The sequence below is a fragment of the Nyctereutes procyonoides genome, unplaced genomic scaffold, assembly GCF_905146905.1.
Source record: "Nyctereutes procyonoides isolate TBG_1078 unplaced genomic scaffold, NYPRO_anot_genome, whole genome shotgun sequence".
In the NCBI taxonomy this organism is placed as follows: Eukaryota; Metazoa; Chordata; class Mammalia; order Carnivora; family Canidae; genus Nyctereutes; species Nyctereutes procyonoides.
Window position 1 is genome coordinate 29,811,550 of NW_026575046.1, and position 21,045 is coordinate 29,832,594.

General features: G+C 38.6%; 1 protein-coding gene across 3 annotated transcripts; it reads right to left on the reverse strand.

The window, feature by feature from the left end:
- Window positions 1-2,964: 2,964 nt before the first annotated feature.
- Window positions 2,965-14,261, reverse strand: LOC129509945 (zinc finger protein 300). Of its 3 annotated transcripts, none has more exons than XR_008664446.1 (5): window positions 14,153-14,261; window positions 13,313-13,439; window positions 12,411-12,649; window positions 6,965-7,091; window positions 5,254-6,541 (listed from the first exon to the last, which is right to left on the reverse strand). XR_008664446.1 is itself a non-coding variant. In XM_055325862.1 (4 exons), the coding sequence occupies exons 1-4, from the start codon at window positions 12,420-12,422 to the stop codon at window positions 3,719-3,721; spliced, it is 1,821 nt and encodes a 606-aa protein (XP_055181837.1). In that variant the 5' UTR covers window positions 12,423-12,516; the 3' UTR covers window positions 2,965-3,718. The 3 variants fall into 3 exon arrangements, 1 of the variants encoding a protein (XP_055181837.1); XR_008664445.1 differs by having other exon boundaries at window positions 12,411-12,454; window positions 14,153-14,259; XM_055325862.1 differs by lacking the exons at window positions 13,313-13,439; window positions 14,153-14,261 and having other exon boundaries at window positions 2,965-5,273; window positions 6,415-6,541; window positions 12,411-12,516.
- Between the last annotated feature and the right edge of the window lie 6,784 nt (window positions 14,262-21,045).

Consider the following 21,045-nt stretch of genomic DNA (forward strand, 5'->3'; position numbering starts at 1 on the left):
ATGCTGTTTCCTTTCACTGCTTATTATGGATATTTATGCCTTCTTTTTCTTTGTATTGCCATGGGATAAATGATCTTTTTCATAAAAAATGTTGTTCTGTTGTTCCTATTGTTTTTTCTCCTCTATTTTTCATCTTCTTTTTTATCACTTCTGTTTTTACTTTCTTGGTTTTAGGTTCACAATGTTTTTATTCTAATCTATTGAGTTGGATGCTTAGGTATTTCCAGGCTTTCTTCTTGCCTGATCTGTACTTATGCAACACATTTTCTTCTATTACAGATTTAGGTGGAACTGTGAACAGTATGCAGTAATTGAAGTTTTCATTTTTTGTTTTACCTGTGGACAACTGAGCCAGAGACATTTATTGAAGTACCACTTTTCTCCTACAACCTACATTGCTACCTTTGTCCTAACTCGATAATCTACAGGTAATTGTTTCTGGATTCTCTTATCATTGGTCTATTTGACTACCAAATGCAATGCCACATTGTCTTTACCATTAGTTTATGGGAAGTCTTAGTCTGGTAAATTATCCAAATTTGCTCTTCAAAAGTATCTTGGCTATTTTTGCCTTTTAGCATCTCCATATGTAATTTTATAACTAAATTTTAAAATTTCCAAAAAAAGAAAGCTTATGGGGTTTTGACATGAAATGCATTGAATAATGTGGGAAATTGATCTTTATTGAAGAATGCTAAAGGATATGAATCATCGTATGTGCTATATCCAGTGCCATGGCAACCACAGGAAGAGGTACTGTGAAAATAATGAAGAACAGACTATCATAATAAGCCTGATACAGAATTAAGTGTAACAGAACATCAGAGCAAGCTCAGTTAACTACTGATAAAAATAGTTTCTGCCATTTACTAACAGTAGGATGATTCATAACAACTGTAGCTTTAATTCCAATTCCATATACTAGAACTAAAAATCCTCACAGAAATTTATAGCCAGTTGCTGGTTATCTGCATGCTATGTGGTATTTTGTTGTTCCTTTTCTTTTTTAAATATTTTATTTATTCATGAGAGACAGAGAGAGAGGCAGAGACACAGGCAGAGGGAGAAGTAGGCTCCATGCAAGGAGTCTGATGCGGGACTTGATCCCGGGACTCCAGGATCACGACCCGGGCAGAAGGCAGGGGCCAAACAGCCGAGCCAGCCAGGGATCCCCTTGTTTCTTAATAATAAAATAAACTAACTCTATATTTATGAGTGGGCTTATTCCTTTGGATTTCAATTTCTTTCCTCATATACCCAACTATATATAAATCACTTTAATGGAAAATAGGTATCCTTTTTTAAATTAAGATTTTATATAAGACATAGAGAGGCAGAGACATAGGCAGAGGGAGAAGCAGGCTCCCTGTGGGGAGCCCAATGTGGGACTTGATCCCAGGACATGGGATCATGCCCTGAGCTAAAGGCAGATGCTCAATCACTGAGCCATGCAGGCATCCCCAAAATAGGCATCTTTAATATTGTTCTTCAGCCAAAAAATTTAATGAATCCATCTTTAAGCCTAATTCAGTAATGTTTTATAATCTTCTATATAGTGGTCCTACACTACATGATTTCAGGTGTTTCATACTTTTGATGCCAATTAAATGGTATTTTTAAAATTTTCACTCTGCTGGTGGTATGTAGAATCAGCTTATTTTTCAATATTAAAACTCTATAAAACAACTAAACTTCTTTACTTCTAATAATCAGTACATTTTTGCTTTTTTATACACAATTGCAACACTCACAATGTCCATGTTTTCCTTTCTAATCCTTATGCCTATTTCCTATTCTTGCTTCATTGCACTGATTAACTCCTCTAATAAAATGTTTAAAAAAAGTGGTGAAGTATTAAGTGAGTAGGTAGTAAGTATAAATTGTGATTCTTATAGAAGTTCATCATCAGATCAACAAGGTTGCCTGGAGGTTTGTGACAGAGGAAAACCAAATGGGAGGCCTGTAAAGTAGAATTATGAATGTTTGTTATATCTACATTATTTTCATAGCTGTCACTATATAGAACTCACTTTTCACTAAATTTGTGTTCACCAATAAAAGTAAAAATTTTAAAAAATAAAAATTTTTTGGGGGGGTCCTTCTCATAAGGATCAGTTGGGACATCTTCCATGACCAAACCTTACAGTAGCTCAACCCAAAATATGTACTGCTAGACCTTCTTTCTCAGGTCTGAATGGTCAATTAATATCTGATGGTAGTGTTCTCAGTTCACTGTTCATAATGAAACCAAAAATTTGTCCACACAGACTAGAAATTGGCTACATTACTGTTAGGCATGCCCTCTCCTCTGCAGAGGTTCTCACCCTAAAAGTCCCCATCTTTTCAAAATAGTTCAGCCATTCAGGAAGAGAATCAGGTGGGGAAGAAATGTGAAGGATCAAGAGGGAACTACATGAAGAACTATGTGAACATAAATATATGTACAGACACCCTCATTCTTGCCAAGTATGCTCTTCTGTAGGCAACTCCAGCAAGGGTCCTCATCTAAAGCTGTTCATGGAGGAACAGGCAGAACCACAGAAAAGAGACCAGGAGATATTTTAGAGATACCAAGTTCTCAAATCTGTGGCAGGCATAATTTCTCATCCCAAGAGTTTTGCTCTACAAGTGTCATTTGTTCCCAGGGAAAACAGTTGGGGTTGCACAGTGGAAGTCCTGAAGAGACATTAGTCAGGGTCTTTATGTGTAATCACCATGGTTTATATAAATGTACGTAAAAAATAATAAAACCATAATAAAATGTCACTTTAACACACCAAGAATCAAGGCCACCAGGGTCAAAGACAGTAAAGCGAACTGTCATGGGAATGGGATATCAAAGGCAGAGCATCTGGACTGCAAAGCAAATTTAGATGTAGCTTTTTGCATATTAGTCTTAGCATTCAGTTGCAGGAGGATAGAGAGGAAAGATAAAAAGAATGAATAATAACTGAAAACATGCTCTACATTGTATGTTTTTAATGATAAAATATTCAAATGGGTGAAGTAGGCTTGCTTGAAGTCACACAGTCTGTGAGTAGCTGAGCCAGGATTAAAAGACAAGACCATCTGCCTCAGTACCAAAGCATTTCCACAATACCAAACTCTTAGTGAGGAAGAATAAACGGGAGAACTGGTCAAGGTGCACCAATTTCAAGGTCCAGGATCCTTCCAGAGAGACAGGTCAACTTATATGCAACTTATATTCTTGAGATGGGAAAATGCATAAACATCACCTGTATTGAATCTGATCCACCTATCTTTCCATCTTTGTACAAGAATTTTACATGTATCTTTAGGGGTCATGCTAAGCCCCTTCCTTATAATGCAGTTTCTTAATTTTTTTTTTTTTTTTTACTCAAGCTTTCTTCATGTCCTTTATTGGGAATTACTGTATGGCCAAAATTATGCCAAGCTAATATTAGCAATTTCACAATATCTGGTTATTGTTATATGGTATAATAAAGAATATATAACTTGACAATATTCTATATACATAATTTGTTCCACTGACCATAAAAAGCTTTACACACCATGTTGAAAATGTTCTTCATTTACGATTACTTTCCATCATCTTTGCTGAGCTAGGTATCACCACACTATAGACATGAATTCTCTTGTATAATTTTATCTATAAAGATGTCCCATAAATATCAAATTAGTCAGGTTCCTAGTATTCATTAAGGCTTGAGCTAATACTGAGAAGGCTTTATTGTGTTCAGTTCATTATGATTTTACCACTGTTATGAATCCTCTGGTGTACAGTGAGCTGTGACTTCTGAATGAATGCTTTCCCACATACAGCACACCGATAGGGTCTTTCCCCAGTATGAATTCTCTGATGCAAAACAAGATCTGACTTCTGGGAAAAGGCCTTTCCACATTCAGCACATACATATGGTTTCTCTCCTGTATGAATGCGCTGATGCCCTGGGAGGTGGGACTTCTGAGAGAAGGCTTTTCCACATTCACTGCATATATAAGGTTTTTCTCCTGTGTGAATTCTCTGATGTCCAATGAGGTGTGATTTCTGACAGAAGGCCTTTCCACATTCACTGCATTTATAAGGTTTCTCTCCAGTATGCGTTCTCTGATGTATGATGAGCTGTGACTTCCGGGAGAAGGTCTTCCCACATTCAGTACATTCATAAGGTTTCTCCCCCGTATGAATTAACTGATGTGTAATGAGTTCTGTTTTCCTGCTGAAGGCTTCCTCACACTGAGCACATTTGTAAGGTTTCTCCCCAGTGTGAATTCTTTTATGTATAATGAGGTGGGACTTCTCACAGAAGGCTTTCCCACATTCAGTACATTCATATGGCTTCTCTCCAGTATGAGCTCTATGATGTATAATCAGCTGTGACTTCTGGGAGAAGGCCTTCCCACACTCTCTACATTCATAAGGTTTCTCTCCAGTGTGAATTCTCTGATGTATAATGAGGGGTGATTTCTGGGAGAAGGCTTTCCCACAGTCACTACATTCATATGGTTTTTCCCCAGTGTGAACTCTCTGATGTATAATGAGGGATGATTTCTGAGAGAAAGCTTTTCCACATTCAGAACATTCATAAGGTTTCTCCCCAGTATGAGTTCTCTGATGTACAATGAGATGAAACTTCTCACTGAAGGCTTTCCCACATGCACCACAATCATATGGTTTCTTTCCAGTATGAATTCGTTGATGTACAATGAGCTGTGACTTCTTAGCAAAGGCTTTTCCACATGTAATACATACACAGGTTTTCTCCTTAGTTTCAATATTCTGATATTGAATAAGGGATTGTTTACTACTAAAAATGTTTCCACACTGATTATTATTATTGGGCATTACTCCATTGTGAATTTTCTCAAGATGAGAATAGGAAACACCATGGCTAGATGATTTTCCACATCCAAAACTCTCATCAAGGTTTTTTCTTGAACTGCTCTTATTACAAATACGTAGGTCAATATTATATTTCAAGTTCTTTTTAAATATATCATAGTTATGGGATTTTTGCTTTAAAGTATCTTGATCTATGCATTCATGAAATATTTTTCCCAATGCATTATATTTATGGCCTGACTCCATAGTCACTGTTTTGTTGCTGATGACTGTTACTTGCCTGAGAAGCTTGTCTTGATTCTCCTGACATCTCTGCAGCTGACCATCATCTTGACAGACTTTTAAGATGGAGTACAATGAACTATCTTTTGTGACTCCTTTCAGGATATTATTACGGAAGGAAACAGACCCCAAAATACATGATTTGGGGTTGTCAAGGTTACTTTTCCTGTCTAAAAGAAAGAAAGATAAAATAAAACGATTGTAAAGAACAATTAACAGAACGCAAAAGAACAGAACAAATAATTAATCCAATGTAGATGATAAGCTCAGACCATAGGGATGGGGCTGGCCATCTCATAAGGCAGTATAGCATACAGTATGATCAGATGAATGATGGGAAAGGATGTTAAAGAGAAAAGTTCATGGAAAAATTAGACCTGAAGAAGATAGAAAAGTATGTGATTATCACTCTAATCTTGGATTATTATTTTAGAATCTTTTCACTTCCTCTGCTTTCTGAAACCTTTATCAGCTTTTGAATTTATTTAGCTTATAAACCATTTGCTATATATATATATTTCACTATTATTATCCTGCCACCACTATCCACAGAAACAAGGTTCCTCTGTAGTCAAAATACTTTTAACTCTCCTCAGTCTACTTTCCTAATTAAAAACTAACACAAACAACAGAAAAATCCAAGATCCTGCTACGGATTCAGTATCAGATTCACACAAAGAACCCAAGCTTATATTCCACTACTTGCCATAAATGCCTTCTATATGTACCAAGTAAAACTAGCAAAATTCTCCCAGAAAAGCCTTAATACTCTAACTTTAAAGTTTTGTTCATATACTCTAAATTCTCCCAGAAAAGCCTTAATTCTCTAACTTCAAAGTTTTGTTCACATACTCTCTCTCCACCTCTTGGCCTTTACCCTCCTCCTTCAGCATCATCAACACTTTATATATCTCTCAAAGCAGCTATAGCTATATACTCTGAAAAATGCCTTCTCAAATTGTTACATCTTTAAACTCTCATTTTTTCTGAACTTTTAAAAACAGTAGCTGTATTTGACATATAATTTATATAGCCATGTACCTGGAGGTCTTACCATCTAAAGTGCAACCTATGTTCTTGGGAGGACTTTGCCTTTCTATTGCCTTTCATAAAAGGTGTTAGAGATATACATATATGCAGAGAGAAAGAAGATAAATAAGAAATAGCTCTCCTTTATAAAGGCTCACAATTATTTGCTGAATGCCTACTAAATTCTCAGCACAGGAACAAAGAATAAGAGATTTCAATAAGGACAGAACATAAACTTCAGGCATCAATCAATCAAGAAACAAAAACTGATATTTCACTTCCCTTGTCTTCCATCTGCCTGATTTTCATCTGGATAGATCCAGTTTGGTATGTCTCTTTTTATGATCCATGGATCTTCTCCTTGTTCCAACTTAGAGATGACATCTGGTTTGGAAACTGGATATCCTATTAAATGGAAATAGAAGAACTGGGATTGACTACACTGAAGGAAAAGTGAAGGTGTAGTTTCAAGAGGGCTACAATGAAGCAGTCCAGGTGGCCCTTAAAAAAAAAAAAAAATGACGGGATCCCTGGATGGCGCAGCGGTTTGGCACCTGCCTTTGGCCCAGGGTGCGATCCTGGAGACCTGGGATCGAGTCCCACGTTGGGCTCCCGGTGCATGGAGCCTGCTTCTCCCTCTGCCTGTGTCTCTGCCTCTTTCTCTCTCTATCATAAATAAATAAAAATTTAAAAAAAAATGACCTCCATTTGGGAGGGTCTAAAGATCATAAAAGTCATTATATATGTCAGTAACTACAAACCACAGCACCTTATAAGGAAAGGCTCTTGGATGGACAAGTCTGAGTTATGTAGGAAAGCCATCCTTACCCATTGAGACCAGGTGGCTGAAGTTCTCCAGCATCACATCCTTGTACAGGGTTCTCTGAGCAGGGTTCAGTTGCTGCCACTCTTCTTGGGTAAAATCCACAGCCACATCCTTGAATGATACTAAGGCCTGTAACAGTATATTCCTGTTCAATCTGAAGTGATCTTTTTCATCATCTCTATTGCAGTATACAAAACTATGCCTATGCCTAGTTTTGTATCACAGTATTTGGGAAAAACAATACAAAATCTTGTCTTTACAAGAGCCAGTCACAGATCAGGAGAACAGAAGAGATAGATCAAAATGCCAATTTGATACAATGGTAATTTAATAAATGATAAGGGCAGCATTCAATAACTGAAAGGAAGACAGATTATTCGAAGAATAATACTGAAACAACTGGATAATCAACAGAAGAATAATGTTGAATCCCTATGTTAAAGGTGGAATTGTATCACCTTAAAACCTGTATGTTAAAGTTCTAACTACCAGTTTCTCAGAATGTGACCTTATTTAGAAACAGAGTCATTTCAGATATAATTAATTCTCTGACGTCATTAGGGTGGACCCTAATCCAATATGACTGATGTCTGTATCAAAAGGAGAAATTTGCAGAGAGACAGACATATCTAGAAGAAACATGATATGAAGTCATAGGGGAAAAGATGGTCATGTACATGCCAAGGAGAGAGGCCTGGAATAGACTGTTCCCTTATAGCCTTCAGAAAGAATATCAAACCTGCTGACACCTTGAGTTTTGACTTCTAGCCTCCAGAACTATGAGACAATAAATTTCTGCTGTTTGATCTACTCAGTTTGTGGTACTTTGCTACAGTAACCCTGGCAAATGAATAGACTGTAACCTATGTCTTAGATAATAGAAAACATACCTTCTGGATGGAGCAAAAATTTAAACTCTAAAAAGATAGCCAAGAGCATTAAAGTAAAAAAACAAAACATGGGAAAACTTTTAGTAATAATTATAGAACAGAAAAAGCCTTTTAAAAGGAAAACATTAAAAAGAGAAAACACACATATGGAGAAACACAGAATGTCAGAGTTCTTAAAGATCATAATTTAATCCCCTCAATTTATAAGAAAATAATCATAGCTTCTCCTCAATGAACAGTCTCATATATATATGCTATACCTAATAATATAACGAAGTACACCAATTACAATAGCAGTACTGAAAACAGATGTAACGAGAAATATCAGGAAACACCCAAGAAAAAAAAAAAACAGATTATTGATGTGACATTAAAATAAGACTTGGGTAAGTGTAGAGGTATAAGGTATTTCTGGAGGAAAAAGTGACTATTTTAATTATGTCAGCATCATGTTCACAATAGTTATCACCTAATAGAAGAATCTCGGTTATCTGTATATTTTATTTTATTATTTTATTTTATTTTATTTTTATTTTTTAAGATTTTATTTACTTATTCATGAGAGACACAGAGAAAGAGGCAGAGACACAGGCAGAGGGAGAAGCACGCTCCATGAAGGGAGCCTGATGTGGGACTCGATCCCGGGATTCCAGGATCACACCCTGGGCTGAAGGCAGGCGCTAAACCGCTAAGCCACCCAGGGATCCCTATCTGTATTATTTTAAAATGTTTTTCAGGTTTTCCCCCTAATCTTTCATTATTATCAAATATTTCTTTGAGATAAAAAAATAAACACTGTTTCAAATGACATTTTCCTGCTTAAAAGCATCCTTTGGTTCCATCCTTGCCTACACAATCAGCCTCATCTCAGTCATCTCAATTTCAAGATGCCTCTCATCCCATGCCAAGTCCCATATTCACACCATCAAACTGCCAGACATTTAGTTTGTCCTTTAAACAGCCTTATTAATTTTCTCATTTTACATATGAGAAAAATGAGGATTACAGTGGTTAAGTAACTACTTGCTAGAGGTTATACACTGAATATATGATTAACTCGCAGATTTAAAAGCAGGAATTAATCGAGAGCTTGAGTTCTTGACAACTGCACTCCACACTACTTCCTGGATATTGTGAACAAGATCTTTTGTATCTTACTGTTTTATTTTTTTAAAGATTTTATTTATTTATTCATGAGAGACACACACAGAGAGAGACAGAGACATAGGCAGAGGGAGAAGAAGGGTTCCCATAGGGAGCCTGATGCAGAACTTGATCCCAAAACCCCGAGATTATCACATGAGCCAAAGGCAGACACTCAACCATTGAGCCACCCAGGTGCCCCTGTATCTTATTCTTTTAATAACACCTTTAGTCAAACTCCCCATGAAACACCCCAAATCTTAGTTTCCCTCAAATTCTCAGCCTTCCTAAAACTACTCTGCCCTTTCTACTTTTGTAACTGTTGCTTCCCATCCTTATCCTACTTCCCTCATGATTCAAAGTTCAATAATCTTTTTTTTAAGTTATTTATGATAGTCACACACACAGAGAGAGAGAGAGAGAGAGAGAGAGAGAGAGAGAGGCAGAGACACAGGCAGAGGGAGAAGCAGGCTCCATGCACCGGGAGCCCGACATGGGACTCGATCCCGGGTCTCCAGGATCGCGCCCCGGGCCAAAGGCAGGCGCCAAACCGCTGTGCCACCCAGGGATCCCTTCAATAATCTTTTGAGCTTATTTTTTACTTCCTTAAAAAGCTGGTTGTTCTCCTGTTTCTGCTTTAACAGTTCCTTGTTCCCATGTCTATTACAGAGCTTTTATCTGTCAATGCTGGTTTACAAATCTGTTTACCTAATTTTTCTCTGCATTCCTCCCAGAAATAAAACCATACCTAAATCTTGAGATACTCCACAGCCAGCCAGTGCATATGATACACATTAGGTACTCAACAAACATTTGGTAAAAACAAATGAATGACGATTATAAAGTTCACGTTTAGTTAAAAACAGTTTTGTGTATTACTCAGTTGTATTCTTCTGAATAACAGTGACATGAGAAAGAAAATAAAGGTAGAATGTAGAGAAAATCCATTCTGACAGGAAGTTTAATAGGTGTAATTCTAACATTCTGATTTTGCTTTATTAATTATACTCAAATGCTTCGATATACTACATACGTATAAATTTTGTTAATTTTGAGAAAAGTATAGTACATAAGCAGTGGGAAATTTTACTTTTATCCTCTACAAACACTCTTATGACTTGGGTGACTGGGAGAATGGAAGAGGTGGAGGAGAACAGATATGTGTACAAATGACTTCACTCCTGGACAATATGCAAAAGATATAAATCCCTCTTCCTAAAGGAAGAGGCATATAATCAGTTAATTAGTCCTGGTAGTTAGATTTATTAAGCTAATAAAAAGTCCATTTTCCTTCTCTAGAGCTGCTCTAACAGAAATTTAAGACTGACCAGATAAGTAATTTTAAACTTTCCAGTAGCCACATTCAAAAAATTATTTCAAATATATATATGTATCCCAAAACATCCAAATATTTTTTCAAAGTGTAACCAATCCTTAAAAATTATTAGTGAGCTTTTTGGAACTATATCTTCTAAACTCAGTATGTATTTTACATATATGGCACATTTCAATTCACACTAGCCAATTTCAAATGTTTAATTAACCACATGTGGCTGGTGGCCACAACTCTACAGCTACTGATATCCAGAAGAAAACAACCCCATCTTTTCTCTATAGAACTCACTTAATAAGCTGTACTGTAAAATATACACAAGAATTCTAGATTGGACAGTAACAGTGATGATGATATAATAGTAATACTAACAATAACAACTAACAATACAGAACAAACTATCCCCAGATACAGTTCCAGGCATGGTTTTTTATTCACTTAATTCTCACAACAACCCTGTGAGGATTCTAATCTCCATTTTAAATTTAAGAAAAACAGTCCCAATTTAAATAAAATATTTTTAAAAAAAGAAAGGAAAAGAAAACAATCCCAGTGCATCTGCTAAGATAATAAAGAAATCTAAGTACTGGCATGGAAAAGACATTCAAAAATCTTAACATGGGACAATAAAATTTTAAAAGTTGCAGCACAGAATGTTTACTATAACATTATTTTTCAAAAAAAAAAAAAAAAACACAATAGAGAGACACTGTTGGGCAGCCCAGGTGGCTCAGCAGTTTAGTGCCGCTTTCAGCCCAGGGCCTGATCCTGGAGACCTGGGATCGAGTCCCACGTCGGGTTCCCTGCATGGAGCCTGCTTCTCCCTCTGCTTGTGTCTCTGCCTCTGTCTCTGTCTCTCTCATGAATAAATAAAATTTTTAAAAAAGAGAGACACTCTTATACATTTGTATTTTCACATGTACACACTTAAGCACAGTTATATTCATATTGAAAAGGTTTGGAAAAAAAAGAAAAGGTTTGGAGGATTACAAACAAATGGTAAATACTGATAATCTCAGGAGGAGGAGAGCTTAAGTTAAAAGGTCTCTCAGTTTTAAAATTTTTATTATTTATATAGTTTAAAGTTATATACTGTGTATACAGCCAATGTTGGCAGGGAGAAAAAGTACCACAGACTGCTAAAAATGGAAGTGCAGAGAAGGAACTGGCCTTGAGTTGGACAGTGATCCTACATAATCAGAAACCACAGCAAAGGGTAAGGAGCATCAGGGGCCCATGCTCTACCAAGCTTTGCCAGATAATTATAATTATTTTGGAAGAAGATTTAAAATGTACCCATCCTGTGTTATCTGGATTTTACCAGTAGATAGAACTGGACAATAGGAAGCCTCTGTAATCAATTAGGTTCTCTAAACCAGAAATCTAACAAACATTTTCCATAAAGTTTGTATATTAAACATTGCAGGCCATTTGGTCTCTGTTGTACTTACCCAACCCTGCCATTGTTGCAGGAAAACAGCCATAGATAATACATGAACAAACAGTATGGCTGTGCTGCCAGTAAAACTATTCATAAAAATAGAGAACTGGATTTGACCAACAGGTAGTAGTCTAGTAAGCCCAGCTCTGAAGGATCAAGTTCAAGGCTATGACATTATGACCTTGACCATTTGGCTATGACATTATGATACCTTCCCACTAAAAGAGATCATTCTATGACATAGCTATATGCAATCTACTATTGCTTTTTCCACAGGACTGCTGATGAAAACACTATATACTCCATTACATTTTGGTCTTTTGAAAGACCCAAAATGCAAATTTTAGTCTCACATGGCAAAAAATATTTTCTTCCCATGAGAAATTTATGTTTTCTCTTTAGACGACTGCAAATCATGTAACTCATGAAGTCTACAAGAAGATCAAAGAAATTACTATGTCCATTTTTAAAAAGTTTTCAGGCCAGGTTATCCACATGTTACCTAGAAACTCTTTCTAGGTCTTGATTTTTAGTTTGGCTACCTTTTTCCTAATCCAAATTTTAGCTATCTGTTCTTTCCCATTTGATTGAACAGAAAATAAAGGAGGAAATTTTAAAAATTAAAAATACAAGCAACTCACCTGGGACTTCATGATTTTCTGCTCTCTTCTAAAAGGGCAGATGTCTGAAAAAGCAAAACTGGTGATCAGAAGGACATTTTCATAGACCAGACTCTGTCTGCAGCTTCCATATTCATCACTTCAGAAACATTCACCACTAGAAGTCAGGTGGATAATATGACGACCAATGGGATAAGGCTGTTTGGTCCTTGCAGAAGGGTCAGGAAGCATTAGGTGAAGGAAGTCCTCTTGTGACTATACTATAATGATACAGAACTTGGTCAAGGTCATTTAATTGTATAGATGAGAAGATATGTTTCATATTGACTTACTAACAGCTTATAGTTCCCCTATGAACCAGTAATTCTATTCATAGAAAATTTTCACAAGGCAATAAACATTAATAGACCTATATAATCATTAATGGCAGATGGACTTCCCTGGCAATAAGAATGCCTATGACCAGAACTGAGAAATGTATTCCCTTATTCCCCCAGAAAGAACCTGCAGTTGATTCCAATAATCTCCCAAGAGGTCTTTTATATTTCCCTTCACTCAGCAAATTCCCCTGCCAACCAATATTCATGGACCAAAATCTTAAAATTTAAGATATTTTCTGTGTAAACTATTATTGCTGGGTGGCTCAGCAGTTGAGTGCCTGCCTTCGGATTGGGGCATGATCCTGGAGTCCGGGGATCAAGTCTCACATCAGGCTACCTGCATGGAGCCTGCTTCTGCCTCTGCCTGTGTCTCTGCCTCTCTCTCTCTCTCTCTCTCTGTGTCTCCCATGAATAAATAAAATCTTAAAAAAAAAACAACTATTATGGCAGATTTTCAAAAGTGTAGTCATCTGCATATAAAAATGGTGATAGCTTGGAACCACTCATACAAGAGAATATGATACAATGAAGAAAGGTATATACCTGGTCAATTTTTCTCAGTCCTAGGAGGAATCATACAGACAAGACTGAAGTGATTCAGAGGAACTGAAAGCTCCCATGACAGGGAGACTGTTTTATGTGGAGTATTCCAGGCGTTGTCAAAACTGATCTGAAAGGAAACAATCAAAATAGTGATGCTTATGTCTGAGTACCCAGCAGGTGTTCAGTGTTTCCTTAATAAAATATAAAATGATTGCAATAAGCTTAGAAAAAGGCTGAAAATCATACTTTTGGTAATAATCCATCCTTTTTTATTTGTTTGGTCCATCATTGTTGCGGGGGGAGGGAGGGCATGCTAAGGGTGCAATGGTGGACTGAGAAGGGGTCTGACCTTTAAGAATTCGATAGTTGCATAAACCTGTGGAAATTTTAATGTATGTAAAAGTCTTTCCCAGTAAACTGAGGCTGATCATCATGACTCCCTCATCCCATTATTGCTCTCTCCAAATTCCTGAATCCTCAGGCCTGCCAATGACACATTCAACAGAATTGCCCCATGACCGTCACATCACTGAGCATCACATGGATGTCCCGGTCATCTAGTCCCCAATCACTGATTCTCCAGAGTCCCCTAAATCACTGGCCCCAGCTAGTTCCCCTACACGCCATTTCTGATCCCACAGACAACCCCATCACTGACACATCATTCCCCAATTACTAATCCCATACCTCACTCCAACCCTGACTCCCAAATAAACCCAACCCTAACCCCACATACCTCCCGACCCGTGACTTCACACGCCTGCAAGCAATGACGCCCACAGACCCCCTCCCCTCCTGTTACCAATCCCACGGACTCGCGGCACGTCCCCGCCTTCTGACCTGCGGCTCCGTTATCAGGTCCCCGAAACGCCCATCACCGCTTTCCCCCGGACGGCTGTCACAGCCATACTGGCGAACTCTCCCGCTTCCGGTCTGGAAGAGAACAGCGCGGGGCTCCCGAGCCTGCGCCGTGCGGTACTGGGCGGCTTTGCCCACTCCGCATCCTCGGCGGCTTTGTTCAGGAGACAAGATGGCGGCCCCCAGGCCCCGAGTTTCGCCGTGTGAGGCGCCATCTTGAGAGTCTGGTCAGTTCCGTACACGCGGAGGAATTCGGGTTGTTTCTAGCAGGGCCACCGCGGGGGCCCGAGATGATGGAAAGGAGGAATACGCGAGCCAATCAGGTGCGACCTTTTGCCGGAAGCTATTTTATAGGAGGATTGGGGAAGAAGAGTGAGTGACAACGACCTCTATTAAGAGACTGCATTTGGCGAAAGGGAAAGAGTTTGGAATGTTAAAATACTGTCCTTGACGACACTACTTAAACATGTTCGTAAATGGCACAGCCCTACACCTGGAAGTCCTACTTGCTGGGAGGGGTGAAAAGTGGAATAGTACCGTCCCCTTCGCGGAGATGCCGCTGTGGGAAAGGGGCCAAAGTGGTGGAAGGGGTCACGGGGGCGGGGCGTGCCGAGGCAGGGGATGCCCTGTAGAAGTGAGCTTCATTTTTTTAAAATTTTTATTTATTTATGATAGGCACACAGTGAGAGAGAGAGAGAGAGAGGCAGAGACACAGGCAGAGGGAGAAGCAGGCTCCATGCACCGGGAGCCCGACGTGGGATTCGATCCCGGGTCTCCAGGATCGCGCCCTGGGCCAAAGGCAGGCGCCAAACCGCTGCACCACCCAGGGATCCCTAGAAGTGAGCTTCAAACTAAAAACTAGCATGAGGAATTCTCTAGGGGAAGATGCTTGCAGGAGTTAAGCTGCAGGGGCCGACTGAAGAAGAAAGGAAAACTGAGAGACAGGAGGGAGACTGAGGCACAGAGCCATGCCGTGGAGACCCCGGAGGAAGCAGGGGCCTCGATAATGCGGCAAAGGAGAGGCCAGTGTAGACAGCGATGGGAGCCTGAAGGGCAGACGAGCCGGCGCATAGGCACAGCGGAGGGGCTCAGAGGGAGACTGAGAAACAAGAAACCAAAAACAATAGAGAGGAAGCCAGCGACGCGGTTAGATTTCAGGAAAACATGAGTTGAAAAAATAATAAACCAGCGAAGTACTTACCGTAACCCTTAGGTCTTATGTCAGGCATATATATATGTCAGTATATATCTATAATTATATATATGCATTATATATAAATTCACGTTAACATGTTTCATGCGCTTAAATAGATCCTATTTTGAATCATGGTTTTCAAAGAAGTCATGGTTTTTGGCTCATGTAATTAAGCAGCGGTTTTACATCGAGCGTTTCCATTTCTCTTGTCAAGTAAAAACAAACCTGGACTTAGATGAAGAGAGGTTTTATTCAGAAAGATGATTACAATAGGGAGAACACTTCATTCTCAGAAATCTGAAGGCATCTCAAAAATCAAAGGGACCCTGCTCCCCACTCCGGCCTTTAAAAAAAACCACACACACACATAGGGTTGAGAAGGGTTAGTAGGAACTTCAAAGAGGTGGGAGTCTGCATGTGGCCAAAGCAGGGCATTTAAAAATGTTTCTGGGGTCCTCAGATTCTGAGAAAAAGCTGTTAGGGGAGGATGTTCTGCATATACATATTGCTTTAGTCTGTGTTTAAACTTAGGGACAAGCCAAAACTTAGGGGCCTGTGGGAAGAGAGAAGCCTAATTTTTGGTCAAGACAAGGAAGAGGGTATGAAGGGTGCAATTGGATCATTCACTTCAATTTATTTATTTTTTTCAATTTTTAAGACTTTATTTATTCATGAGAGACACACACACAAAGAGAGAGAGAGAGAGAGAGGCAGAGACACAGGCAGAGGGAGAAGCAGGCTCCATGCAGGGAGTGCAACGTGGAACTCGATCCGGGTCCCCAGGATCAGGCCCTGGGCTGAAGGCAGCGCTAAACCGCTGAGCTACTCGGGGTGCCCCCATTCACTTCAATTTAAACTCCCAGGTTCATTAATATTTATTGCATTCCTTGGGCTTAAGACAATGTAGCCACTGTGTTAGGCACTAAAGGAACAGTAATGATTAATTCAGAATCCTCCAGGAGTAATGCCAGTAGAAGTTATAGATATGGGAAAAGGGGAAACCATGGAGACACTTGTAAGAATTGTAAAAACCACAGCTCTTGATCCAAAGAGTAAGGAGAAACTGTCCCTAATGTAGTGTCTCATTAAACAAGAAGCTGGAGGAGACCTCCTTCATAATGAAATAAAAATTAAAGCTGCTCTAAGATACTATTTTTATCAACTTGTTAAAAAATATTCTAATTTTGGAAACATATGGTATTTGTAAGGCCATGGGAATCAGGAATTTTTGTGTATTACTGGTAGCACAGAAAAATGATACAGCCCCTAAATGGGTGGTTTAACAATAGCTAGCAAAAATGCATGTATTAATTATCTATTGCTATGTAATTATCTGAAACTTAGCAGTTTGAAACTATAAATGTTTATTGTCACGTTTCTGTGAATCAGTTTGGGAATGTCTTAGCTGGATGGTTCAGGCTTAGTCTCATGGGGTTGTAGTCAAGCTGTTGGTCAGGGCTGCAGTTATTTCAAAGCTCAAGTGGAGGAGGACATGCTTTCAAATTCAGTCAAATGGCTGATAAGTCTCAGAATATCAATTTCCAAGTTCAGTTTCTTACCATGTGGGCCTTTCTATAGGCTACTTGATTATCCTGACATGGTAGTGGACTTCCCTCTCCTCATGTCTGCCTCAATGTGACAGCTGGCTCTACCAAGACCAAGTGAGTCAAGGGAGAGAGAGAGAGAGAGCCAGCAAAGGCACACAAAACAGAAGCTACCGTCTTTTTATAACTTAAATTGGAAGTGATAGCTCATTACTTCTGTATTCTGTTTGCTAAAAGTGATTGACTAAGGCCTGCCCACCAACAATGGTATGGGAATTGAGCTCCACCTCTTAAGGGGAGGATGTCAAAGAGCATATGGACATATCTCTAAAACCACAACACTGGGGATACCTGGGTGGCTCAGGGGTTTGGTGCCACCTTCGGCCCGGGCCGTGATCCTAGAGACCCGGGATCAAGTCCCACATCAGGCTCCCTGCATGGAGCCTGCTTCTCCCTCTGCCTGTGTCTCTGCCTCTCTCTCTCTCTCTCTCTCTCTCTCTCTCTGTCTCTCATGAATAAATAGATAAAATCTTAAAAAATAAAATAAAACCACAACACTACATAACTTTTACCCTTTGATTCAGAAAGTCCACTTCCAAGAACATATTTCAAAGATGCCTTGGCAAAAAACAAAAACAAACACCTACTAACAAAGGCCTGGTTTTATAAATTATGGCATACACATAGTACAGTACTATTTATCAGTAAGAGATCCAGAAAAATCTCTATGTACTTTTATGGAGTGAAATTCAGGATATAATGTTATAAGGAAAAATGAAAATGGTTTATTACCACTTAGTTTTATAAAATGTGAAAATGAATGAATACATATAGAGTTGAATCTCATTCTTCATGATAGTTATGTTCTATATAAGGCTGCCAGACAGAATTAGTGAATACTGAACCACTGCTCCTAGAGGAAATATACAAATATATATACTTATAAACACACATATACATAAGACATACACAATACAGATGTATTACAGGGATTATAATCTTAAATTGCAACTTTGTGAATTTTACAACTTGCATAATTAAGATTATAATCTTAAAATCAACTCATCCTGGCGATTTACCTTAGGTCACTCCACTAAGAGGTGCCAGAGTTGGATTCAGATTCCACCAGAGTGGCCCCAGAGCTGGAGTTTCTTACACTACATTACACTACCCCTTCTGTCTCCATCCTCTTGAAAGCTGGAACAAGAGGAAGAACATCCCTTCAGTTCAACCTCACATGGAGATGTGTGCATGAGGTAACTCAAATTTTTCACTATTCTGTGCATGTCTGCTAATGACTACAAAAGCACCACAGATGTGGAATCTGTGAATAATGAAGATCAATTGTATATAATTTGCCTAAAAAATAAAAAGTAAATAATGGAAGAATAAATCATCAAAATATGATCTATAAAGAGTGTTGTTAGCTACCCACTGAAATGTAGCAACTTAACCCAAAACTTAGTGGCTTAAAACAACACACTTTATTGTCTCTGTGTGTCAGAAATCTGGACATGGATTATCTGGGTCCTCTGCTTCAGGGTCTCCCACAAACCTGTAATCAAGGTATTGGCCTAGACTGGGGTCTCATCTGAAGGTTCAAATGAAGAAAGATCTACCTCCAAGCTCAATTACATGACTATTGGCAGAATTCACTGTTGAAAGGATTGTTGAATGAAGGGCATTCACATCCTTGCTGGTTGTTGGATGGGAGCTACCTTGCCATGCAGGACTCTCCAGCTTGTGAATTCTATATATTTAATGAGGCAAGAGAAAGTATGAGCAAGATGAAGTCACAGTTTTTATAACCTAATCACAGAAGTAATACTCAATGTTGCCATATTCCATTGGTTCAAAGCTATTTACTTATACTGAGGGTATTTGTACAAAGACCATGAATACCAGGAGGTGGGAATCACTGCCCATTATAGACACTTCCTACCACAGGGAAGAAGGAAATAAGAGGGGACAGAGGTGGTACCTAATTTTCTTTAAATGCACGTGTTCCATTGCTTTGACTGTAGAACCTCAAAAAATTTACATTATGAAACAAAATTCAATTTTATAAAACAATCCCAAGTGTATACTTCTGATCAAAATGAAGTTACAAGGATTGGATTACACGTTCACCTGAAATAATGGGAAAAAACAGAGAAATGTATGAAACAGTAGTTTTCAAGATATTGGACATCAGGCATTTAAGGACAGTGATCCTTAAAGATGGGAAACAAATGAGGTAACCCCTTTGATTGCTCAGCTTACTGCCTTGAGAAAATTTCCAGGACACAACACAGGGAAGGGAAGCACAGGCAAAGTCCAACAGACACCCAGAGTTAAGGAGACAGAACCGAGAGTACAGGCAGACCAAGGAAGCTAGAATCACAGAGAAGAGGACTAAAGAGGAGAAAGCTGCACCAAAAAGAGAACTCCAGAGATTCCAGAAGTTTCATACTGGAAATGAGATAGCAATGAAAATGAACAAAAGCAACAATCATGGAAAAGAGGGATCCAATAAGAAAAAACCAAGATTTCATTGCTAGATAAGAAACCCATCCTTCATCAGCTAGGTGATCAGTATGATGCCTTACTAGGGTGCTTTGGATCATACAGTTTCTTAAAAGAAAGAAAACCTTAGAGTAGCAGGCTAGAAAAGGATGATTTCAGACTTTAAGAACCCTTATAATCAAATTCTAGCTGAAAATAAAAAGCTTAAAACATAGCTACATGAAACAAATATGGAACTGACAGATCTTAAATTGTAGGGGGAAAAGGCCACCCAGAGATAAAAAGGTTTGCTGTGAGGTCACTATTGGAAATAGAAAAAAAAGAAAAGAAGAAGAAAGAGAAAGAAAGAAAGAAAGAAAGAAAGAAAGAAAGAAAGAAAGAAAGAAAGAAAGAAAGAAAGAGAAAGAAAGAAAAAGCAAGCTTTAGAAAGAATGAATACCTGAAGTAGAAGTAGAGCTCAAATGCTACCAGAACTAAAAGAAGACAAATAAAAGCTAAAGGATGAAAATAGGACACTGGTCAGTGATAAGCAAACTTTCCAAATTAAAAAGAGAAGCAGCAAGTAATGGAATTGCACATATTAGCAACCCAGTGGCCCATAATCGACAGTTACTTGAAACCTGGGAACAGTCTTTGGAGACTATCATTTTCAGGTATCCTGCCAAATGCCCACTTATCTAGGTTTTCAGTTTCATTTTTTCTTTTCTTGTATTGAGACCACTGTTTCATATTAATTTGGCTGCTGAGAAGTTTGCTTTAAACAAGTTTTCTCAGTGTTTAAAGCAAACTTCGTTACAAGTCTAGGATATAAACAAAGTGCTCAAAAAAAAAAAAAAGAAAGTGCTCAAGGCCAGATATTCCTCAAATATTTAACCAGAAGCCTTAATTGTAAACACTTTCATGTCAATAAAAACTTTGAGGGCAGCCCAGGTGGCTCAGCGGTTTAACGCCGTCTTCAGCCTGAGGCGTAATCCTGGAGACCCAGAATCGAGTCCCATGTCAGGCTCCCTGCATGGAGCCTGCTTCTCTCTCTGCCTGTGTCTCTGCCTCTCTCTGTGTGTCTCTCATGAATAAATGAATAAATAAATAAATAAATAAATAAATAAATAAATAAATAAATAAATAAAATTTTATTTTTTTCTCCTTTTTTAATTTTTTATTTCTTTTTTTAATAAATTAATTTTATTGGTGTTCAATTTACCAACATACAGAATAACACCCAGTGCTCATCCCGTCAAGTGTCCCCCTCAGTGCCCGTCACCCATTCACCCCCACACCCCGCCCTCCTCCCCCTCCACCACCCCTAGTTCGTTTCCCAGAATTAGGAGTCTTTATGTTCTGTCTCCCTTTCTGATATTTCCCACACATTTCTTCTCCCTTCCCTTATATTCCCTTTCACTATTATTCATATTCCCCAAATGAATGAGAACATACACTGTTTGTCCTTCTCCGATTGACTTACTTCACTCAGCATAATACCCTCCAGTTCCATCCACGTTGAAGCAAATGGTGGGTACTTGTCGTTTCTAATGGCTGAGTAATATTCCATTGTATACATAGACCACATCTTCTTTATCCATTCATCTTTCGATGGGCACCGAGGCTCCTCCAACAGTTTGGCTATTGTGGAC